This window comes from Hypanus sabinus, chromosome 2, assembly GCF_030144855.1.
Source record: "Hypanus sabinus isolate sHypSab1 chromosome 2, sHypSab1.hap1, whole genome shotgun sequence".
Lineage (NCBI taxonomy): Eukaryota > Metazoa > Chordata > Chondrichthyes > Myliobatiformes > Dasyatidae > Hypanus > Hypanus sabinus.
Window position 1 is genome coordinate 138,680,881 of NC_082707.1, and position 26,274 is coordinate 138,707,154.

Consider the following 26,274-nt stretch of genomic DNA (forward strand, 5'->3'; position numbering starts at 1 on the left):
AATAACTATCGTTGTCTAGGGGTTACTGTATTGTCCGATGGAAAGATAAGTCACTTCAAGCTGCAGCGTTGTTGGGTTTAAAAGTGATGCGGTTTAAGATGCCAATCCGTCGAGTCAGGGGAGCGGGCTTCCCCGTTGTTAGCTAAAAGCCGTTTTCCGTGGTTCCAGCCACCGATTCCGGCCACGGAATCGAACGCACGTGGCTTCTTTCAGATGACTTCCTGCAGTTACGTGGTCGCTTAACGTTTCTTCTGGTGCGTCTGAAGGGTTTGTTCCCCAGACCCTCTTTTATACTTCCTCACGGGGTCTCAGATATCGATCAGGTTGGGATGATGCAATCCCTCAACCAGCCCACTCTAGTCATCCCCTGAGGGGCTTCAATGAATAGTACAGTACTCAATACACAACTTGGTCTTCCGGAGACAATGGCCATGTCCCGTAGCTTTACATCGCCAGGGAAACGAGCCAGCCTGCACGTCTCTTTTCCCAACCCAACAAGTGATCTTGTGATTCTCACAAAGGAGGGGGCTATGGACGTAACACTTTCCTCTGCTATATTCCACCCCACCCCCAAACAATATCCTAAGTGGTATACCTATTGTTGAGGGGGATGACCACATGGGTATTCTGCGCTGGCTGCTTAACCCATTTCTCCCCCCCTGACTGTCACCCAGTTTCCTGTATCTTGCACCTTGGGTGTTACCACATCACTACTTGTCCTGTCTCAGACTCCCAAATGATCCAAGTACTTAACAGGGAGTGTTAGGAGCCGCAGGTGGATGCACTTCTCACAGGTGTAGTTGTTAGTGACACTGGAGGTCTCCCTGACCTCTCACAACCCACAAGAGGAGCACTTCACTATCCTGCCTGGCATCCTTATTGCTCTAACTGCAATTATAAAGAACAGTAAATACATGAAAAAATATGTAACCTAACAGGCCCAAAATATGGAACATATAGTGAAGAACTTGAAGACTGCAGAAAAAATTGCTTACACTGGAGAGAGAATGAAGGAGAAAAATAGTATCAAGGAAAATACAAAAAGATTATCAAGTCGATCAGTACCTATGCCAAAATTATCCCAAATTTAAATTAGTCATGCAGCCCTGGGCACAAAACAAGATTGTGTAAATCATTAGATCTGATTTTTCCAAAAGAATTATGATCTCACAAATATTACACAAAGAAATCAGAGAAATATTTACAAAAGAGATTGTTCATCAAGTTAATTATTGAAGACATGCAATCATTTGTCACCCTGTAAAATCTTTAATCATCCTTACTGCTACAAGTCACAGTGCTTTATTCTCTCTCACATCCCATAACATGGCAGCATTCTATTCTTCAAGGCCACGTTACAGACATTCAAATGAAGAACCAGAACCAGGCCACAAAAAAGCATGGTGAAGAAAACAGTTGACTGATCTTATCATCCAAGGTCACACTTAAGATCATTCAAGACCATATTCTCTCCCATTGCCATATTACCTCTTCCAGTGAATTAATAATTTTATTGCTTTCTTTTTCAGCTTTTAATCAAGTTTGTGTTCATTATGGCCAACTAATTTGTTACAAGTGGTAAGCTGTCTGCATTTTGGACAAATTACAATTATTATCCTCTTCCAACATTTAGAGTTAACAAAATCATGTTTGAGGCAAACTGTGTACTATACATATTTGGCTCCTGTTAATTGGATTTAACTTCGGATGGTACAGAAAACACATTTTCAATAATTTTATGGGAATTTGTAATTTTTGCATTTTTTTTCCCTACACAACTGTCCTTACTTTAGTGGTCACTCATATCAAGAATAAATCAAACTCTTACGGCCAGTCATCCTCATATCATTAGGAGCTACAATTTAATTCTAGTTAACCAAAAAATAAATCAATATCAACAGAGCTGTAAATAAATTTGCTTTTTTTCCTAAATGTTTGCAATTGTAATGAAGCCATAAGTAAAACAAGAGAGCAATAACTCTTGGGTTGTAACAATCATTGGCAGCTATCAACACTGTAAACATATAAGAATGTACTTTGGCTTATAAACACACGAGTTACCTTCCCAGATTTTACTTCTGGGGCGCCTAGCGCGACTCGAGTTGCAGCAGTGCTTTCAGTGGATACGATTATATATTCCCGTTTCAGCCTGATACAACTAAACAGAACAACTGTTTATAAGGTCAGTACAGCCAATAAAGATGTCTTAATGTGTTTAAACAAATTATCGCTGTTTCCACTCCAGTGGCATTCAAATCTGGCGACCCAGGCCTGTGCCAGAAAACCAGGTATGGTTTGTGGAGGGCTATTTGCGAAGAGACAATTTCGTATGAGGTTGGAGGCGACATTGGATGCACGACAACTCTGGCAGGGTCTGCAAGACATTACTTTTTACAAAGCAAAGCCTAATAGCATGAATGGCAGTGATGCTTCACTACCAGATGAACTCAACACCTTCTATGCACACTTTGAAAGGGAGAAAACAACTACAGCTGTGAAGATCCCTGCTGTACCTGATGACCCTGTGATCGCCATCTCAGAGGCTGATGTCAGGCTGTCTTTAAAGAGAGTGAACCCTAGCAAGGCGGAAGGTCCCGAGGGAGTACCTGGTAAGGCTCTGAAAACCTGTGCCAATCAACTAACAGGAGTATTCAAGGACATTTTCAGCCTCTCACTGCTACAGGCAGAAGTTCCCATTTGCTTCAAAAAGGCAACAATTATACCAGTGCCCAATAAGAATAATGTGGTCTACCTTAATGACTATCACCCGGTAGCACTCACATTGACAGTGAGGAATGCGTTGAGAGGTTGGTCATGACTGGACTGAATTCCTGCCTCAGCAAGGACCTGAACCCATTGCAATTTGCCTATCGCCACAATAGGTCAAAGGCAGACGCAATCTCAACGGCTCTCCACACTGCTTTAGACCATCTGGACAACACAACACCTATGTCAGGATGCTGTTCATCGAATGTAGCTCAGCATTTAATAACATCATTCCCACAATCCTGATTGAGAAGTTGCAGAAACTGGGCCTCTGCACCTCCCTCTGCAATTGGATCCTCCACTTCCTAACGGGAAAACCACAATCTGTGCAGATTGGTGATAATATACCCTCGCTGACAATCAACACTGTCGCAGGGGTGTGTGCTTAGCACACTGCTCTACTCTCTAAATACAAGTGACTGTGTGGCTAGGAATAGCTCAAATACCATCAATAAATTTGCTGATGATACAACCATTGTTGGTAGAATCTCAGGCGGTGTCGAGAGGGTGTACAGGAGTGAAATATGCCAACTAGGGAAGTGGTGCTGCAGCAACAACCTAGCACTCAACGTCAGTAAGACGAAGGAACACATACCAATCCTCATAGAGGAATCAGAAGTGGAGAGAGTAAGCAGCTTCAAGTTTCTGGGTGTCAAGATCTCTGAGGATCTAACCTGGTCCCAACATATTGATGTAGTTATAAAGAAGGCAAGACAGTGGCTATACTTTATTAGGAGTTTGAAGAGATTTGGCATGTCAACAAATACACGCATAAACTTCTATAGTTGTACCGTGCAGAGCATTCTAACAGGCTGCATCAGTCTGGTATGGAGGGGCTACTGCACAGGACTGAAAGAAGCTGCAGAAGGTTGTAAATCTAGTCAACTCCATCTTGGGTACTAGCCTACAAAGTACCCAGGACATCTTCAAGGAGCAGTGTCTCAGAAAGGCAGTGTCCATTATTAAGGACCTCCAGCACCCAGGGCATGCCCTTTTCCCACTGCTACCATCAGGTAGGAAGCACAGAAGCCTGAAGGCACACACTCAGTGATTCAGGAACAGCTTCTTCCCCTTTGGATCCAATTCCTAAATGGACATTGAATCTTTGGACACGACCTCACTTTTCACTTTTTTTAAAAATATACAGTATTTCTGTTTTTGTAGCTTTTAAAAAAAATCTATTCAATATATGTAATTGATTTACTTGTTCATTTATTATTATTATTTTTTTTTCTCTCTGCTAGATTATGTATTGCACTGATCTGCTGCTGCTAAGTTAACAAATTTCACATCACATGCCGGTGATAATAAACCTGATCCTGATTAAGAACATAAGACCATAAGATATTGGAGCAGAAGTAAGCCATTTGGCCCATCGAGTTTGCTGTGTCGTCCAATCATGGGCTGATCCAATTCTTCCAGTCATCCCCACTCCCCTGCTTTCACCCCATACCCTTTGATGCCCTGTCTCACCTCTCTATCTCTGCTTTAAATACACCCAATGGCTTGGCCTCCACTGCTGCTCATGACAACAAATTCCACATATTTACCACCCTCTGACTAAAGTAATTTCTCCGCATCTCAGTTCTAAATGAACGTACTTCAATCGTGAAGTCGTGCCTTCTTGTCCTAGAATCCCCTTCCATGGGAAATAACTTTGCCATACCTAATCTGTTCAGGCCTTTTAACATTCTGAATGTTTCTATGAGATCCTCCCTCATTCTCCTGAACTCCAGGGAATACAGCCCAAGATCTGCCAGACGTTCCTCATATGGTAACCCTTTCATTCCTGGAATCAGTCTCGTGAATCTTCTCTGAACCTTCTCCAATGTCAGTATATCCTTTCTAAAATAAGGAGCCCAAAACTGCACACAATACTCCAAGTGTGGTCTCACAAATGCCTTATAGAGCCTCAACATCACATCCCTGCTCTTATATTCTATATCTCTAGAAATGAATGCCAACATTGCATTTGCCTTCTTCACAAATGAGTCAACTTTGAGGTCAACCTTTAGGGTATCCCGCACAAGGACTCCCAAGTCCCTTTGCATCTCTGCATTTTGAGTTCTCTCCCCATCTAAATAATAGTCTACCCGTTTATTTCTTCCACCAAAGTGCATGACCTTACACCTTCCAACATTGTATTTCATTTGCTGCTTCTTTGCACATTCCCCTAAACTATCTACGTCTCTTTACAGACTCTCTGTTTCCTCAACACTACCTGCTCCTCCATCTATCTTTGTATCATCAGCAAATTTAGCCACAAATCCATTAATCCCATAGTCCAAATCATTGAAATACATCATAAAAAGCAGCAGTCCCGACACCATCCCCTGTGGAACTCCACTGGTAAACAGCAGCCAGCCAGAATAGGATCCCTTTATTCCCACTCTCTGTTTTCTGCTGACCAGCCAATGCTCCACCCATGCTAGTAACTTCCCTGTAATTCCATGGGCTCTTATCATGCTAAGCAGCCTCACTTACAGCACCTTGTCAAAGGTCTTCTGAAAATCCAAGTATACCACGTCTACTACATCTCCTTTGTCTACCCTGCTGGTAATTTCCTCAAAGAATTGCAATAGGTTTGGCAGGCAAGATTTTCCTTTCAGGAAACCATGCTGGCTTTGGCCTATCTTGCCTCCAGGTACTCCATAATCTCATCCCTAACAATCGATTCCAACAACTTCCCAACCACTGATATCAGGCTATTAGGTCTATAGTTTCCTTTCTGCTGCCTCCTACCCTTCTTAAATAGCAGAGTAAGATTTGCAATTTTCCAGTCATCCGGTACAATGCCAGAATCTATTAATTCTTGAAAGATCATCATTAATGCCTCCGCAATCTCTCCAGCTACTTCCTTCAGAACCTGAGGGTGCATTCCATCAGGTCCAGATTTATCCACCCTCAGACCATTTAGCTTCTTGAGCACCTTCTCAGGCTTAATTTTCACTGCACAAACTTAACTTCCCTGACACTCCTGTATGTCCAGTATATTGCAGACGTCTTCCACTGTGAAGACTGATGCAAAATATGCATTCAGTTCCTCTGCCATCTTTGCATCTCTCATTACAATATCTCCAGTGTCATTTTCTATTGGTCGTATATCTACCCAACTCTCTTTTACCCTTTATGTGTTTAAAAAAGCTTTTAGTATCTTCTTAGTTGTCAGCTTCCTCTCATAATTCATCTTTTCCTTCTGAATGACCTTCTTAGTTTCCTTCTGCAAGTTTTTAAAAGCTCCCCAACCCTCTATTGTCCTATTAGCTCTGGCTTCCTTGTATGCCCTCTCTTTTGATTTTACTCTGGCTCTGACTTCACTTGTCAGCCGTGGTAGTGTACTTCTTCCCTTTGAAAAAATCTTATTTGGAATATATCTGTCTTGTACTTCCCTCATTTTTCACAGAAACTTCAGCCATTGCTGCTCTGCTGTCTTTCCTGCAAATGTCCCTTTCCAGTCAACTTTGGCCAGTTCCCCTCTCATGCCATTGTAATTTCCTTTATTCCACTGAAATACCAACACATTGGATTGTATTTCTTCCTTCTCAAATTTCAATGTGAACTCGATCATATTGTGATCACTGTTCCTTAAGTGTTTCTTAACCTTAAGCTCTCTTATCATCTCCAGATCATTGCACAACACCCAATCCAGCACAGCCGATCCCCTAGTAGGCTCAACAACAAGCTGTTCTAAAAAGCCATCCCTTAGGCGTCCTACAAATTCTCTCTCGAGGTCCAGTACTGACCTGGTTTTCCGAATCCACTTTCATGTTAAAATCTCCAACGATTATCATGACATTGCCTTTCTGACACACCTTTTCTATCTCCTGCTGTAACTTGTAATGCACATCCCAACTGCTGTTTGGAGGCCTGTAAACAACTGCCATTAGGGCCCTTTTACCTTAATCCATAGAGACCCTATACCTTCCAATCCTATGTCATCTCTTTCCAATGATTTAATATTATTTCTTATACACAGAGCCACACCAGCCCCTCTGCCTACTAACTTATCTTTCTGATATACCGTATATCCTTGGATGCTTAGCTCTCAATGGTAGCCATCCTTTAGCCACATTTCAGAGATGGCCACAAAGTCATACTTGCCAACCTGCAGCTGAATTTCAAGATCATCCATTTTATTCTTTACGCTGTGTGCATTCTGATTCTAAAGGAAAGAAAGCAAGCTCCTTCTTAATTTACTCATTTCTAACCTCCGATAACTCTACACCTTTTATAAAGAAGAAGATTTGGACAATTTAGAATACAAGGCAAAAGAAAGAACGTTTCCACCTGAATTACTTTATGTATGCAGTTTATAATCAAAATTAAAGAATGACTATTAACTTAATTTTACCCTTTTGCTATCACCAGGTGCAACATATTTGGAACTAACATGTACCTTGTGCTGACTATTCTCACATTTTGATTGTGTCCTCTGCCAGTGTAAAGCATTGTGTTGTCTGTTGCTTTGCCTGATGCCAGATTTTATTCCTACTCTATTGCTGTATCTATGGAATCACATATATGCTCTTTAATTTAAACAACACACAATAAAATTAATTAGGTGACAGTAACTTTGGGATTTCTGAGTTAAACCAAGCATATATGGAAACCTCAAACTTGCTCTCAGCCTCAATGCATAATAATGCTGAAAACCAATAGTTTCATTGTCACAATAACTGCAAAAATATGGGCCACTATCTACTTTTCAGAAAGTATAGGTTCATGTGGAACTGGGATAAATATTCCCTTTTCCAGTTGCTCAGAATTAGCAGAAATCATTAGATGCATTGTTAAGACTTTGATGCCAGTAATAATTACTGTACATAGTTCTCCTATGATGGATGTCAATTTTGTAGCCAGGGATTTATAAAATATGTTGAAATGAACTTCAAAGGAGATTTCAATACAATGAAGGGTTGAACCTTCAAGTATAATTAGCATGGAACTATTGAGGACAGTGTTTTCTCAGAAAACATGTAAACAGCACCACTTGTACAAGAAAAATGTTTTATACAAAAGGCACCTGTTCCAGTAGCTCCAGAATTGGTCCTGCAAATACGATTGGTGACTACATTCATCTCCAAACGAGGCTTTGCTTTCAATCCAATGAATTACATGACCTTCAACAGCTATAATTAAACAGAACATATAAATATTACATTACTCAATTTTCAATTAAATATTCAAACATTACATGGCAAAGTGAACAGGTTAACATCAAGAATTATTAGAGAAACCCATCTGCTTTATAAGTTAGATCCCATACTTTCTTTTAAAAACTCTTACTACTGATGCCACTACAAACACAAATATTACCCACACACACTCCAATGCCATCATCTATTCTTTTCAGTTAGCTTGAAATAAAGATCAAAAAGAAAACCCCCAAAATTACACAATTAGCAAACTAGAGAGGAATATGTTATTCAAATCCATACAGATTCTATAGTTGTACCATGGAGAACATTCCGATAGGCTGCATCACTGTCTAGTATGGAGGGGCTGCTGCACAGGACTGAAAGAAGCTGCAGAGGGTTGTAAATCTGGCCAGCTCCATCTTGGGCACTATCCTACAAAGTACCCAGGACATCTTTAGGGAGCTGTGTCTCAGAAAGGCAGTGTCCATTATTAAGAACCTCCAGCATCCGGGGCATGTCCTTTTCTCACTGTTACCATCAGGTAGGAGGTACAGAAGCCTGAAAGCACACACTCAGCGATTCAAGAACAGCTTCTTCCCCTCTGCCATCTGATTTCTACAAACCCCATTTCCAGAAAAGTTGGGATATTTTCCAAAATGCAATAAAAACAAAAATCTGTGATGTTAATTCACGTGAACCTTTATTTAACTGACCAAAGTACAAAGAAAAGATTTTCAATAGTTTTACTGACCAACTTAATTGTATTTTGTAAATATACACAAATTTAGAATTTGATGGCTGCAACACACTCAACAAAAGTTGGGACAGAGTTAAAATAAGATTGAAAAATGCACAGAATATTCAAGTAACACCGGTTTGGAAGACTCTACATTAAGCAGGTTTGACTGGGTATAAAAGTAGTGTCCATCAAAGGCTCAGTCTTTGCAAGCAAGGATGAGTCGTGGCTCACCCCTTTGTGCCAAAATTCATGAGAGAATTGTTAGTCAGTTCAAAAGGAACATTTCCCAACGCAAGATTGCAGAGAATTGAGGTCTTTCAACATCTACAGTACATAATATTGTGAAAAGATTCAGAGAATTCAGAGACATCTCAGTGCGTAAAGGGCAAGGTTGGAAACTACTGTTGAATACGCATGATCTTTGAGCCCTCAGGCAGCACTGCCTAAGAAACCGTCATGCTACTGTGACAATTATAGCTACCTGGGCTCGGGAGTACTTCGGAAAACCATTGTCACTTAACACAGTCCGTCGCTGCATCCAGAAATGCAACTTGAAACTGTATTACACAAGGAGGAAGCTATACATCAAATCTATGCAGAAACGTCGGCGAGTTCTCTGGGCCCGAACTCATCTCAGATGGACCGAAAGACTGTGGAACCATGTGCTGTGGTCAGATGAGTCCACATTTCAGCTAGTTTTCAGAAAAAAACAGGCATTGAGTTCTCCGTGCCAAAGATGAAAACGGCCATCCTGATTGTTATCAGCGAAAGGTGCAAAAGCCAGCATCTGTGATGGTATGGGGGTGCATCAGTGCCCACGGCATGGATGAGTTGCATGTATGTGAAGGTACCATTGACTGTGAGGTGTATATTAGGATTTTAGAGAGACATATGTTGCCATCAAGGCGACGTCTCTTCCCAGGATGTCCACGCTTATTTCAGCCGGACAATGCCAGACCACATTCTACACGGGCTACAGTAGTGTGGCTTTGTAGACACAGAGTGTGTGTGCTTGTCTGGCCTGCTGCCAGTCCAGATCTATCTCCTATTGAAAATGTATGGCGCATCATGAAGAGGAGAATCAGACAATGGAGACCACAGGCTGTTGAGCAGCTGAAGTCTTATATCAAGCACGAAAGGACAAAATTTCCAATTGCAAACCTACTACAATTAGTATCCTCAGTTCCAAAACGATTAAAAAGTGTCATTAAAAGGAAAGGTGATGTAACACAATGGTAAACTTGCCTCCGTCCCAACTTTTGTTGAGTGTGTTACAGCCATCAAATTCTAAATTTGTGTATATTTACAAAATATAATTCAGTTGGTCAGTAAAACTATTGAAAATCTTTTCTTTGTACTTTTGTCAGTTAAATAAAGGTTCACATGAATTAACATATCACAGATTTTTGTTTTTATTGCATTTTGGAAAATATTCCAACTTTTCTGGAAGTGGGGTTTGTAAATGGGCATTGAACCATTGGACACTACCTCACTTTTTCCTGTTATTGCACATTTTAAAAAATCTATTCAATATACCAAATTGATTTACTTGTTTATTTATTATTATTATTTTTCTCTCTTTGCTAGATTATGTATTGCATTGAACTGCTGCTGTTAAGTTAACAAATTTCATGTCACATGATAATAAACCTGATTCTGATTATAGCCTGCACTCAATCAGAATATTAGGATTTATTGAAAAAGCAAGAGTTTTTTGTCTTTGGAGCCTAAGCAGCTATTTGTCCCCCAGTCATCATCACTAAAACAAATGAGAAGGGCATTCACAGTACAGCTGTGTAAAAAAAGAGGCTGACCCATGATGCTACAGTATACATAGAAAGAAATGTCTTTCTTTATAAAATACCAAATGACAAGAAACATTAATACACCATTGTTGAACACAATGCCCATTGTGGTACTGAGATGCCCAGGAAGTGAGGGAGAAAGGAAGATATCAGTCAAGGCTGTGTGGATTGGAGTATCAGGACCTTAGGGACCAGAATCAGGACCAGGAATCAGCCAGATGGTTCAGACTCCTAAGAGCTTGGCTTCCTCATTCAGCCCTCCTTCAGTACTGGCAATCCAGGCCTCTGATTTGCAGTAAATTTCGCCTTCTGCACATTTTATCTCTATTTTCCCCCTCATTTCTACATGTATTTGAATAGGGAGGATACGGAAACAAAATCAAAAACTTCATAAACAACATGACAAATATGCAATCAATTTTCTAATGAAATTCTCATAAGTAACATTTGTAATCACAACAGAACTTCTGAGCTTAAACTTGTCACATTGATAGTGAAAAAGCCTTGCCACTCTTATTTCTACATGTAGAATTATTGATCGTTTGAAATTATGCACAACTGCCAATCTTTTTTTTGAACAATGTTATTGCCCAGTTCCTCTTCTGGTACGGGTTAATTTAATATAATAATAACTGCTTCTTCTGCAGTTCTATTCAGGACAGATACGAAATACTGGAGGGAAAATGTTTTTTCTGATCTCACTTCAGTCTTCTAAACTTTAAACAAATAGCCCAGAATTTTATGTTTGTCATTTAATTCAAAAAGATTGTTTACAGTCAGCACTTTAGGAATTTGATATCATCTCACTCAGTTTTCTTTTTCTAATGATTACAAGCTGAGAAATGGAGTTGAAATTTAATTCAAAATGTTATAAAAACCTCTGGTCTCAATTTTACCATTCATGCCAGGAAAACCCTAACAATTAGACTGTAACAACTGGGATTTCCACTGGATCTAAGATTAGTGTAATTTGAACTTTACCATTAAAATGATTAAAGAGACAGAGGGATGATAAAATTGAGATATGTATCTCCACTCTCAACTCCCCTTTTAAATGCTTTTTAAAACCTCTCTTTGACCACATATCTGTTCCAATATGTCTTCCTGGAAGTCATTGCAAAATTATACCATTTATTTGGTAACACTTCCATGAATCATGTTGGTATAACGTGAAGCCTAATTTGTGAAATTATCAATTTGTTTTTCTGTAGAATGGCATCCTTTTCCTTGTAGTTAAAAATATTTTGTAAAAAGTGGCATTATTGTGAAAATTAAAAATCCAAATATTCATAAAGAATATCTCTACTTATGACAAATGCAATAACATTGCTCAAACATGAAGTAAAAATACAAATGATCTCTCTTGTTGTTCATCAATCTCAAGCATTCACTCTTAGAAAGTCTCTATTTTTTTTGAAGTTCCTTCTTTTCGTCTCCTCTCGCCAATCTATCATTCAATTTCGATCAGCCGTCACATTTGATCTCTATTTTTCCCCTCACTTCCATAGTAATCTGTAGTCAGATTTAGATGCATTTCATTCTTACTGCAGCAAAAATAATTTGTTTTTCTCTTGGCGTCAGACCAATTCTCAAATTCATTTATCTAAAATCCATAGAAATACTGGGGTCAAGTTACACAGGTAACACCCTAACTATTCCAAGCAAGTCATCATGTAGTGTCGTGCCTTCCTGCAGATTTTACAGTGGAAAATTGTCGAAAATAATATTAAACATGCATAAAAGTTATTTTCAATTCAGTAATTCATTAAAAATGTACTCTGGATCTGATCTCTAGCTACAGCTGTTTTCATTCAAATGTCTCTAGGTTTCAACTCAAGGACTTGAGATATCATCATCCTGAGTTCCTGCCTGACCCGATACACCACTGTAAAGAAGCACCAGCATATATTTGGAAAAGTGATAGCCAGTAATGCAGATTAATTGTTAATTACTGACTCCTTTTCTGGGGATAAAAAATAAGCCACTTTTTTGTGCATGGTCTGCTCACAGTGTCAGACTGACTAATTGCAGCAGACTGCAACTTTATACAATTCTTTTCAATTTTTTAGTTCAGATATTGCTGATAAACCAGAATATATATCATCAACTCCACGCTGCTCTTGAAAAAGCAGTGAGAACAGTAGTGTCTTTGCGGGTTATTAGGTAGATTTGACTGGGATCTTGAGTAGCAAGACTGAGGGAATGGTGATACATCTACAACTGGAAGGGTGATTCAATTATGGGCTTGTTGGCCTCATTTCTCTTAGTAACTGAGGTTGTGAGTTTCTGTGATACAATCAAGGAAATTTGCCCTAGCTGTTGCAGTCCATCTTGTAGATAGTACACTCTACAACTACAGATAGACCACAAATCAGGAATATTGCATTGTTTAACACACACAAAAATGTAGGAGGAACTTGGCAGATCAGGCAACATCTATTGAGAGGAATAAACAGTTGATGTTTCAGACTGAGATCCCTCATCAGGACTGGAAGGAGGGGGGGTGTTCAGAGGCAAGAATTAAAAAATGTGGGGGAAGGGGGAGGAATACAAACTGCAGGTAATAGGTGAAAGTAAGTAAGGGGGAAGGTGTTTGGGTGGGGGCAGAGAGGATGAAGTAAGAAGCTGGGAGGTAATAGTTGGATGAGATAAAGGGCAGGAGGAGGAGGAATCTAATGGGAGAGGGCATGAACCATGGAAGAAAAGGAAGGTGGAGAACCAGAGGGAGGTGAAAAAAGGAGGAAATGGGAAAAGACCAAAGGGGAAGGGCAATAAATTACCAGAAATTAGAAAAATCAATTTTCATGCCATCAGGCCTGAAACAATCCAAAAGGAATACGAGGTACTGCTCCTCCAACCTGTGTTTGGCCTCATTATAGCAGTAGAAGAGGCCATGGTTAGACATGTCAGAATGGAAATTAGAAGACCATGTCTGAACGACAGCCTTCTTGTCTAAATCACCTCAACAATAAGCAAATGCTTTGAGAAGCTGGTCAAGGACTAATCTGCAGCATGCTACCACCCACACCGGACCTGTTACAATTCGCCTACCGACACAACCAATCAACAGGTGACTGAATAGCCACAGCTCTACACACCATCCTTACACATCTGGAGAAGAAAGATGCTTGTGTGAAAATGCTGTTCTTAGACTACAGTTCAGCAGTTAACACCATAATTCCCTCCAGGCTCGACAAGAAGCTCAGAGACTTCGGCCTTCACCCTGCCTTGTGTAGCTGGATCCTGGACTTCCTGTCACATCACTGGCAGGTTGTAAAAGTGAGTCACCTCTGCCCCTCAACACAGGAGCCCCTCAGGGCTGTGTACTAATCCCCCTCCTTTAATCTCTGCATACCCATGACTGTGTTGTCATCCACAGCACCAATCTGCTAATTAAATTTGCTGATGACATTACACTGTTTGGCCTAATCTTGAATAATATATGAGGCAGCCTACAGAGAAGAAGTCATCACCCTGATACAGTGGTGTCAAGAAAAACCTCTCCCCCAATGTCACGAAAACAAAGGAGCTGGTTGTGGACTACAGGAGGAATGGAGACAGGCTAACCTCTATTGATATCAATGGATCTGGGGCTGAGAGGGTGAACAGCTTTAAGTTCCTCGGCATACACATCACCGAGGATCTCACGTGGTCTGTACATGCTGGGTGTGTGGTGAAAAAGGCATAACATCACTTTTTTCACCTCAGACGGTTGAAGAAGTTTGGTATGAGCCCCGAAATCCAAGTAACTTTCTACAGGGGCACAACTGAGAGCATCCTGACCGGCTGCATCACTGCCTGGTACGGAAACTACTTCCTTCAACTGCAGAGAGTGGTGCAGACAGCCTAGTGCATCTGTAGATGTGAACTTCTCACTATTCAGGACACTTACAAAGACAGATGTGTAAAAAGGGCTCGAAAGATCAATGGAGACCAGAGTCACCCCAACCACAAACTGCTCCAGCTGCGACCATCCAGGAAACAGTACCACAGCATAAAAGCCAGGGCCAACAGGCTCCGGGACAGCTTCTTCCACCAGGCCATCAGACTGATTAATTCATGCTGATACAATTGTACTTCTATGTTATATCAACTGTCCCGTTGTACATACTGTTATAAATTACTTTAAATTGCACACTTAGATTGAGATGTAACGTAATGATTTTTACTCTGTGTATATGAAGAATGTAAATAATAGTCAATTCAATTCAAACTGCAACTGGGTAGCAACTGGGAGATATTGCCTTTTGCAGAGGCAGAGCTCAGGTGCTCAGTAAAGTAACCCTCCAAACTGCATGATGCCTCACTAATGTAGAGGAGACTGCATTGAAAGCACCGAATACAATAGATGAGCAACATACACCAAATGCTGGAGGAATTCAGCAGGCTAGGCAGCATCTATGGAAAAAAGTAGTTGTTTCAAGCTGAAACCTGCTGAGGTTTTGGTATGAAACGTTGACTATACTTTTTTCCACAGGTGCTGCCTAGCCAGCTGAGTTCCTCCAGTATTTTGTGTACGTTGCTTGGATTTCCAGCATCTGCAGATTTTCTCCTGTTTGTGATACAACAGATAATCCCAGCAGACTTATGGGTGCAATTCAGCTCATTTGGAAGGAGCGTTTGAGGTCCTGAATGGTTGTGAAGGAGGAGATGTAAGGGCAGGTATAGTACTTGTCACACATGCAGGGTAAGTGCCAGTACAGAGATCAACGAATAGTGGACAAGGGAGTTGTGTAAAAACTGGGGGGCAAGGGAGGGAAAGATGTGCTCAGTGTTAGGATCCTGCTGGGAGATGGTGGCAGTTACTGAGAATGATGTGCTGGATATGAAGGCTCCTGGGGTGGTAGATAAGGACAAGGGGAACCTTGTTATGATGGTGGGAGGATGGAGTAAGGGCAGATGTGTGGGAAATGGAGGAGATGTGGGTGAGGGCAGCATTAACGGTAGTGTTAGGGAAATGCCATTACTTGACAAAGAGGACATCTCAGATAGTCTGGAATGGAAAGCTACATCTTGAGAACAGCTGCTGCAGAGACAAAAGAACTGAGCAAAGGGAATAGCATGCATACAACTGACAGTGTGGGAAGAGGTATAGTCAAGATAATTACAAGAGTTAGTTGGTTTGTAAAATATGTTAGTAGATAGTCTGTCTCCAGAGATGGAGGTAGGTAAAGCAAGAAAAAGAAGAGGTGTCAGAGCTGAACGAAGTAAATTTGAGAGCAGGGTAGAAGTTTGAGGCAAAGTTGATGCCTTTCCCACCCACCCACCTTCCCCTGGTCTCACCTATCACCTGCTTGTATTCCCCTCCTGTTCTCCTTTTCTCTTTTTTTCCCATTCCTCATTCTGGTTACCTTCTCACCTGCCCATCACCTCCTCTAGTTACCTTCCTCTTTCTGATTCTTTCATGGTCCAGTGTCCTTTCCCATTAGAATTCTTCTTCAGCCATTTACTTCTTTCATCCATCTCTTCTCAATTTCTTACTTCATCACCCTTTCCCTCCACCCAGCCATCTTCTCTCTCAGCTATCTTCTGCCAGCTTGTACTCTTTCCCTTCCCCCACCTTCTTATTCTGGCTTCTGCCCCTTTCCTTTCCAGTCTCAATAAAGGCTGCTGGGCAAAAAAGTCAACTTTTGGTGGAATTATCCATTTACCTTTCTGTAGAATTCTGGGTATATTCTTTGTTTATAAATCAAGGAATGACATTCCCAGCAACACACACAAAATGCTGAAGGAACTCAGCAGGCCAGGCAGCATCTATGGAAAGAGGTACAGTCAATGGTTCAGGCAGAAACCTTTCACAGGATTGAAGAAAAAAAGCTGAAGAGTAGATTGGACCTGACATAGATTGGGAGACTGCTTCGACTGCCAAAACAAGTGGGATCTCCCAGTGGTCACTCATTTTAATTCCACTTTCCATTCCCATTCCGATATATCCATCCATGGCCTTCTCCACTGTTGGGATAAGCCGCACTTAGGTCGGAGGAACAACACCTTATATTCCATTTGGGTAGCCTCCAACCTGATGGCATGAACATCGTTTTCTCAAACTTCCAGTAATGCCCCCCTCCTTCACCATTTCCCATCCCCTTGTCTCTCTCTCATGTTACCTCCTTGCGCACTCATCGCCTCCCTCTAGTGCTCCTCCCCTTTTTTCTTCTATGAGCTTCTGTCTCTTTCATGAGTCAACTTTGTTTCATCCCTCCCCCTCCAAGTTTCACCTATCGTCTGGCATTTCTTTTTCCCCTCTCCCACCCTTCAAATCTACTCCTCAGTCTTTTTTCTCTAGTCCTGCTGAAGGGTTTCTCTTTTCCATAGATGTGGCCTGACCTGCTGAGTTCCTCCAGCATTTTGTGTGTATTGCTCGGATTTTCAGAATGTGCAGATTTTCTCTGGTTTATGACATCCCCAGAAATTAATTTGGTAAAAATTTAGAAAGCTGGGCAAATATCCTGATGAAGGGTCTCAGCCTGGCATATCGACTGTTTACTCCTCTTCATGGACGGTGCATGATCTGCCGAGTTCCTTCAGCTTTTCATGAGTTGCTCCATATTCCCAGCTTCTGCAGAATATCTTGTTATCTTTATCATATATTTAAATATGATTGATTTAATGTCAGTTTTGACAGACAAATAAAGATAATTTCTTAATCCATCCAAAGCAATTTGAAACGAAAGAATAGTTAATCAATATATTGTTATTTATTTTCTTTTCACTCCTCCAGTTCGCAAGAGAGAAGTGTTGTCATTAATATAATTTCCTTTGTTCGGCAGTGATTGCAAATACTATTTGCCAAACATGCATGGGCCAAAAAAAATGCAGCATATACAACTCAGCAAGCCCTTGAACTTCCTGTGGGACAATGATTTATTTACATTATATCAACCAAAAACTAGCAGCCTGTTTAATTCAGGCCACTGATATTGTTCAGAAGCAACCAGTTAGATTAATTGTCACGGATAAATGATGCACAATGTTTAGAGGACACACAGTTCAAAGAGTTACAAAAACATTTCTAATTTTTTTTGGGATTGTGGTAGGATACCCAACAGAAATGAACTGGAATAACCACTAACCCTCCAAACAAAACTTCACCATATTGCTATTCAAACAAATAGTTTTTGCAGCTATACATTTGCTCACAGACTTGATGGCACTGTGATTTACAGTAGTTTGAATGTAACAACAGAATAGCACACTCTAATGGAGATCCCTCACCTTTGGATTAAGGCAATGGTGTGCTTCCTTGACCCAACATTGAAGAAGTCTTACTGATATGCACACGGTTTAAACACAGATTAAATGTAAATTAAGACTTTTATTTCAAAATCAACAGGTGCTATGTTCAATCTGAATATAGCAAAATACTCAAAGAACCTGTCAAGAGCATCATCAACTCATAATTCTAACTCAAAATGAACATAATACAAAATTAAACAAGCAAAACCTTGCTCAAAGAGGAAGGCTTTAAGAAGTTTAAAAGCAAATATCACAGCCTAAATTGAGCTAAAACCACACTAAATTTGATGTACAATTAGCATAATGAATGCAAGGCATGAATTAACTGACTCGAGATATCCCTGGAAGTTGTGAACTAGAGTTAGCAGGGGCTGATGGCCATGAAAGATTTAAAAAAAATAAGGACAAGTGTTTTAAGACTTAAATATTGCCGGAATTGGAACCCCAATGTAGGCAAGGGTGTAAAGCAGAATATTTCATATAATATAGAATCACTGGTGGCATTGCTGCTCAAGAAAGACAAAGAAATTATTTTGACTAGGTATCATTACTTCTGTACTTAAGATCAGCAAAAATATGGATGAAACAGATACCAAATCCCAATTTATTTGTTGGGAGCAGTAATGCAGGATACAGACTTGTGGGAGCTTGTTGACAGTGTCAGGGGTTCCATCATGAATATAAAGTTAAAGGAAGTAAACTGGGTAATTTGGCATGTAGAATGTTACTCAGATCTGATAAATAAATGAGTTCAATTGATTCTTTGAACCCACCTGGTGACCTCAAGGAATTTCAGTACATCCCACAGGATGAGTGGTAGATAATATGGCTGTATATCACAACCAATTTTTTTTAAATTTAGGGACAACTTTTCAATTCACAAACTTGTTTCATTTACCATGGAAAACTTAGGTACACTTAATTCTAGACACCAGGTGTGTTACTACTGCTATGATCCCAGCCCCCTCCTTTGTGAGAATCGCAAGAGCACCCATTGAGGGGGGGGGGGTCAGTAGACCCAGGAAGTGAGAGAGGGAGAAACGTGAAAAATTTCATGTCCCACCAGGGATACAGAATAAGATGCCAGCAACTATTGTCTCATGGAGACGACGTGAAAAGCCCTCGGGCAAGGTGGGCTGGTTGAGAGAGAGAGAGAGAGTGCATCATCCCAACCTGATTGACACCTGCGACCCCGTGAGGAAGTATAAAGGAGAGTCTCAGGGGGACAGCCCTCAGACACACCAAGAAGACATGAGAGAGTGATCCCGCAGCAGCGGGAAGCCATTCTGAAGGAAGCCACGTGCGTTAGATTCCGGGATTGGAATCTGTGGCTGGAATCACAGAAAACCGCTTTAACTAACATCGGGGAGAGGAAACCAACGCTCCCCCGATTTCACGGAAGATTCATCGAGACTCGGCAAGTTCTTTCTCTTCTCCCCCCAATCTCTCTTTCTCGGTCGCCCCACATGAAACCCAGCGATTTTCAAAGGGCTGAGGCCGGCAGCCTTCTGAGTGACTTTTATATTTCCAACGGACAATCTATTAACCCCTAGACATCAGCAGAGCTCACTTCTTAATGATGATTATTAATATACCCGCGATTTAGATTGAGTGTTGACAATGTGCACTATCTGAATGTATGTATTAACCCTACTTTTGTGTCCCTTTACGAATAAAACGTTTGAAAATAGTGACAACACACTTCAACAGACCTCTCTATCTTTGCTGGTAAGTTATCCAGTTACGGGATTCGTAACACTACAATCAATGAAATACCAACATTGTCTTTTTAAAAGGTACATAATGAGTTTGTCGATGCTTGTATGGTTGCAGGAAACAAATCAGGCACCTATTGTACTTAATGCGAGTTACTTCAGGATATGACACAAAATTAGGTTATTTGCTTGCTGTCACCACCTTCTCTACACCTGAGGGAAATAATGACAGAAAAGGTGCAAGTCAATTCATGATGCAAGCTGCAGCAACCACTTGCAATGTGATTGATAATCATAACTCATCACGTAGGCAGTCTAACAAGAACACTGATGTCTCATTTGTTCAATAAATGGATATATCTTTCATGTCCCATTTGAATGTTTTTGAAATATTCACATTACAGTGAAGACAAGAAGACAACAGCTTCTTTGGTCTCTTGTTGGGTTTTCCACAGTTATCACTGGTAGTCAAATTTGTGATCATACAGCAAAAATATATTAATGCATGGAAACTGTTCTTCAAGCAACAAAAAGGTTCTCCTAGATTATAGTTATTTTTCCCTTACTTCCATAATTTCTACAATGGCTTAGAACAGAACAAAACAGCTCTGGATAGGCCATTCAACCCACAATTTTGGGCTGATCTTAATGCTAATTTATAATAAATGCTCTCTTCCTGTTTATCAAAGTTCAAAGTAGGTAAATCAAATACAACACTGAGATTCATCTTTTTGTGTGTGCGCACACAGACAGACACACACTCACTCACTCACTCAGGCTACCTTAAAAAAAGGCTTAGTGAATGTATTATCACATCCAAGTAATGAACTGTATGCTAATAGCCACTCAAGACAAAACTGTCAGAGACTTGGGCATGGTCACCATGAAGGACTGAGAATGGTTTACAGGTAGTAGCATTAAGCAGATTGTACTTGTCATCATAAAATGTTAGGCAGATGAGTAGAATAATAAGCAGGAAATGAAGTAGGTGAGCTCTGATGAGATGAAAAACCTGGATTATGCTCACCAAATATTAGGAAGCAAATACAAAGTAGATATTTAAAATAATGAAGAAAATTGAGGAAATTATGAGAGAAGATTACAATACTTTTCCTAGAACAAAACACCAACTTTAAAATTAGAATTTTTATGTTCGTATTGATATTGTACCTTTCTATACCTTTGGACATCTTTCATGTTTCACGGTTCTTTTGAAGCCTATGTAATATTCTGATGTAAGCAAAAAGTAACCAATTTGAAACTTAAAGCAAAAGCTCTTCATATAAGGAACAGTGCTTCAGAAAGTCAGAGAAACAAAATAAACAGATGTTGTGTAGTATAGTGAGTTAACCACGGGCTTCATACATCAGTTAACATAGAACTTTGGTCTGTCATTTTATTAGACATGGCTAACAAAATAACAGGCCAAAATTCTGTGTGAACTGAAGTATGAAGCCAGTGGTTAACCCACCATACAACACAACATCAGGTTTCAAAGCAACAATAATAACTCAAAAGAGCAAGGGCATTAAAGCATCACACTCAGTCTGTTTTGGGTGAAAGAAATCTTTCCTATGATAGGGGAAGATGAACAACTCAGAAAACATATACATAAATTCTCCATTTCTGTGAAGTTAAAAATGCATCATTGTCAAAATATTCACGATTATTCTAGACCAAATCCCCATTTCTATAGCTCTCAAAATGTAAAATATACTATATTAGAAGACAACTATCACTTGATCCAGTAATCATGATTCAAAGCATTTACACTTCATTTCAACTTTTTAGTCACTTACCTACATGAAGAACGTAAAGGCATTAACATATTTGGGAAATGAAAATAAAGATATTTTTTATTCTTCTCCAATTTCCCCAATTCACTTGTTGCACTAGGAAATAGCACAGCAGTGGAATTATTAATGGATTGCTCCATTTAAGATATTGCCACAACAGGCAAAACTGCATCCTTCTGTGTGGTAAACTTCTATTGCACTAAAACTATTTCATATCTACTCAAGTGATTTCATATCAATTTCTACATTTTGCTCTGATTATTGGTAAATTGGCTTATTATTGTCACTTGTGCGATGGTACAGTGAAAAATTTGACTTATGTACTATTCATACAGATCAATTCATTACAAAAGTGCTTTAAAGTAGTACAAGATAAAATAATAAAAGTGCAGAATAAAGTGTTACAGTTAGGGAGAAATTGTTTTGCAGGTAGACAATAAGGTCAAGAGTCCATTTTGTTATACTGGAAGATCTTTCAAAAGTCTTACAAAAGTGGAATGGAAAGTTTGTGTTGTTATTAATGTTGTGTCTTTATTATACATCTAATTACTACATGAAAGATATCAGCTGAAAGTCATTGAAGATGAAGTGAAACATTGCATCAGCATGTTTTATTGCAAGTTTGAGATTGCTGGGTTGAAATCAAAAAGTGATTTCTCTTAAACACAAGAAATTCTTCAGATGGTAGAAATCTTGAGCAACACACACAAGATACCAGAGGAACAAAGCAGATCAGTCAACAATGAAGGGTAACAAATAGTCAACATTTCAAGTTGAGACCCTTCATCAGGACTGGAAATGAAGGGAGCACAAATCAGAAGGTGGTGTGGAAATGGGAAAGAGTACGACCAACATGTCGGTCCATGGCCTCCTCTACATCTATGATTAGGTCAGCATCAGGTTAGAGAAACAACACCTCATATTCCACCTGGTTGGCTTTCAACTTGATGGCATAAAGATCGATTTTGCTAACTTCAGATAATTACTCCCCCCTTTTTATTTCTCTTCACCCCCCTTATTTCTCTATCCATTCTCCATTCTGGTTAACCTCTCACTCCTTTTTCTCATGATCCGCTCATCACCTCTCATTGGTTCCCCACCTCCTCCTCTTTATTTCAAGGTCCACTAACCTCTCCAATGAAGATTCCTCCTTCTTTAGCCCTTTACCCTTTCCATCTATTGCCTCTTACATTCCTTCATCACCCCTCCCCTCCACCCACCCATCTGCTGTCATCTATCACCTGCAGCTTATACTCCTCTTCCTCACCCTACCTTCTTATATGGCTTTTGACTCCTTCTTTTCCAGTTCTCATGAAGACTCTTGGCCTGAAACAAGGGCTGTTTATTCCCCTCCATTGATGCTGCCTGACCTGCTGAGCTCCTCTGGCATTTTGTGTGCTGCTCAAGAATTTTTGGTCTCGTTGTTTCTGTGGCACTTGTTAAGTGATAGCTCTTCCAGCTTGTCTTGCAAACAAATAATTTCCAATAACAAAAATACATTTAATATGTCTATCCCAAGAGTGACAATCACAACAAATGATTTTACTATCTACCCTACAAATAGATGGTAAATAGAATGAAAAAGAAACTTCATGAAACAAGATGCAAGACTGGAAGAAGAAATTTAAGGAGCTCTCGAGGAGAGAAAGATGACAGTGTACAAAATGGGCTCCATAGTAAAGGAGTGGTCGATGAAAGGAATCACAAAATGACACAACATAGGAAGAGGCTATTTGGTCTGAGGGTGAGTCTGCAGATTCTTTACAAAAACCAACTTGCTATCCCTCTCCTTTGCCCTCTACCCATAGCTAGGCAAATTCTTTACTCTGAGACTTAATTCAGCTGCCTATTAAATGCTATAATTGAATCTACCTCCCATTACTATCCCTTGCAGCATATTCCAGATCCTAACCACTCAATGTGCAAAAAAAAATTCCTCAAACATTTTCAAAGGGTGGGGGAACTAGCAGCCTAGGGCATATTGAGCAGAGAAAAGGAGATACGGTTGACTGCAATCACAAGCACCAGAGCTTCATAATGGTTCTTCCAATGCAATTTGCTATCATATCAATCATGTGTAAAATATAACAAATTGAAAATATGCACATTTCATAAATTTATGATTGGTTGGGAACATGTAAACCTGCAGAGACTTACCAACTGGTACCTCCAAAATAATGTCAGGTGTTTTGTCATAGCCTTTGGTGCGTAGCTGATCTTCATCTGTCCAAATAAAGTTTGAAATTATGTTAATATTGAAGTAGATAAAGATTAAATGAATACCCTAATTAAATGTAGAACATTCATCTATTCAGGTAAGTATCTAAAAACACATAGATATATCAAAATAGAAACAAATTGTTCTTGATTTTGACGTAAAAATTAAGCTGAGTTTATTGAATGAAATTAAAGAAAGATACAAACAGTTTATTAAACTTCCAAAGTAACATATTTTGTGTGGAATTGTGTTACAGTACAGTGGAAATAAAATAGTCATTTTGGCTGCATCTTACTTTAGCTCCCCCAGGGTGTGACTAAGTTTAAAACACAGTCAGGAAGGTTACAGTGCACAACACTGGATGAATTTGCCTGATTTTACAAGCATTTTCCTGACTGGTACTAATTTCTAATACTGTCCATGTGATTCCGTGCACCTGAGTGCAGAAACAGAAAAATCCCCTATTAAAATTTGGGAAACAGCCAAATTAAATAAATAATATTTTGAAGGTTCTCAAGGACTTGAGCAACAGAAATAGGAAAGCCAGTTCCAGGTATCTTTTGGCTACCATGATAGCCAGAACAATTCTTCCTATTGACTCAGAGGTTACTTTAAAACAAAACATTAGCTTTCACATTCATTTCTAAGAATACAATATCATACAAGTTTATTGTCTGAGTAGATATTAAAAAATTGTAACTGGCTATTGACAACTTGCTCTGCCGTTGTCCGGTCAGTGGAGCGCCCTTGCATCTAAGTGCCTCTCTGTTATTATTTCTGCAACACCTGATTTCTCCATTATATTTTGGCTGACCTGGTCATTCAATTCTAGACATGCCTTTCTGTCTTCACCCAACCTAAACTAATAGCTAAAACAAGTAACAGAGAAGGTTGTGTGGTCTCTCTTAACACCTACTGGGCTGTTGACATTGTGGCAAGTCTATTCTCCTTTCCACATCACCTCTGATTAAAATTAATGGCCCATTCCACTCCTGGGTAGCCGATTTTCAATCCATTTATCAGTAGAGGACACCACTTTCATGGCCAATGTTCTGAAACACTGATAGTTTTGTTGTCTTGTGATAGAATTCCAAGGTCAATTCAATTTAAAGTCTAAATAATTATAATCATTTAGCATAAATGGTTCTGCATTTTAAAAAAATCAGGTAGATATTTAGTATTCACCATTTTGGCATTGATCCTAACGAACCAGAGGTTTGATTTTGATTTTTACAAGACAGATTAATTTTTTGCAAAATTGCCAAGTTACAATCTTTCCTCTCTTTCACAACCCATCGCCACTTCACTGTGCAGTTATATTTTCCATCAAAAAGCTGCCTTTCATTATCTCAGCTAAAACATGTACAAAAGTAAACTATCCTTTTCGTGTTATTTCATGCACGAATAAAACATGAAGCTGTATACCATTACATAAATCCATGCGAGCTCCCTACTAATTCGAGAATATCATGTCTATCACAAGTCTTCAAGAGAGAGTGACCATTGTTTTATAGCACGTTAGTTGCAATTATTACAAATGTTATAGCATCAAGAAAAATAAAAGACTCTATTGTGGATACAATAGGGTCTTTTAAGAGACTCTTGGATAGGTAAATGGAGCTTAGTAAAATAGAGGGGTATGGGTAGCCCTAGGTAATTTCTAAACTAAGTACGTGTTTGGCACAGCATTGTGGGCCGAAGGACTTGTATTGTGCCATTGGTTTTTTATGTTTCTAAAAAGTACATTTGTTATTAAAATTTGTATCTGGTTCTCCCAGTTAATCGCAGATCAAGCTTGCATCATTTTTGCAAAGCATTACAAGTGCAAACTGTCCGTGGCATCTGAATGGCCTCAGCAAACAAGTAATTTAATCAAATCGATACACTCAGATACAATATTACAAATTGAATTTCTTCCTTAAATATTCACTATTGAATACTATAAATGAAGCTCATAAAATGAAAGGATGGTACTGTGATTATGAAATGCATTTGGGGGGAAAAATTATGATGAATAGTTGTTCTTTGGTTTGGAGAGAGATAATAGGGTATTTTCCAGAGGTAGGTGCCTGGGACCTCTTTTATGATAATAACTTAGATATGAGAGTGCAGAACTGTTACCAAATTTGCAAATGATTAAACAGTAAGTGATACATAATGAGGATGATAGAATTCAAAAGGATATAGACAAGTCTGATGAAATAGACATACACATGGGAGGGGAAAATAAAACCTAATGCAGAGGAGTGCAGTGACACACTTTACCAAAGGACGCAGAAACAATTTACTAAGAATTATTTCAGCACTGTTTTTTCAGCTAGAAGGGTAGACCTAGGAAGCTGAGATTGTTCTTAGTCAAGAGATCCTTTAGAGATATGAGAAGGAATGCACTGAAATAGATATGCTTAGATAGAGTAAACAGAGGAAATTGTTCCCATTGGCAAAGTATTCAAGGACCAGAGAACACAGACAAAGTAATTGGCTAAAGATCCACAGCTGAAGCAAGGAAAAGCCATTTCATGCAGTGAGTGATTATGAATTGGAATATACTGCCTGAAAGTATGGTGCTTTCAGATTCAATCACAGCTTTCAAAATAGAATTGAATTTATATTTGGAAAGATCAGCAGGAAAACAGGTCTGGGATTGCTCGACAAAGAGTCTGCCCAGACTTAAAGGGGCAAAAGGCCTTCTACTGTGTTCTAACAATTTTATATTACAGAATACACTGACATACCTCTCAGCATCTAACGAAACAATCGCATAAGAAGAAATTACAACTTAATTCCCAAGGTTGTCTGAATTGGAGTAACATTTTGCATATGGGCTCTCTTAGAGGCCAAATGAGAACATTTCATTAACA

General features: G+C 39.5%; 1 protein-coding gene across 4 annotated transcripts in view; it reads right to left on the reverse strand.

The window, feature by feature from the left end:
* cdin1 (CDAN1 interacting nuclease 1) overlaps positions 1 to 26,274 on the reverse strand; it is a 165,719-nt gene that overhangs the window by 52,015 nt on the left and 87,430 nt on the right. For all 4 annotated transcript variants that reach the window (XM_059955833.1, XM_059955814.1, XM_059955842.1 and 1 more), the window contains 2 exons: positions 23,353 to 23,418; positions 7,790 to 7,895 (listed from right to left, as the gene is read on the reverse strand). In XM_059955833.1, the coding sequence (XP_059811816.1) occupies positions 7,790 to 7,895; positions 23,353 to 23,418 (172 nt within the window). The remainder of the gene's footprint in view (positions 1 to 7,789; positions 7,896 to 23,352; positions 23,419 to 26,274) is intronic.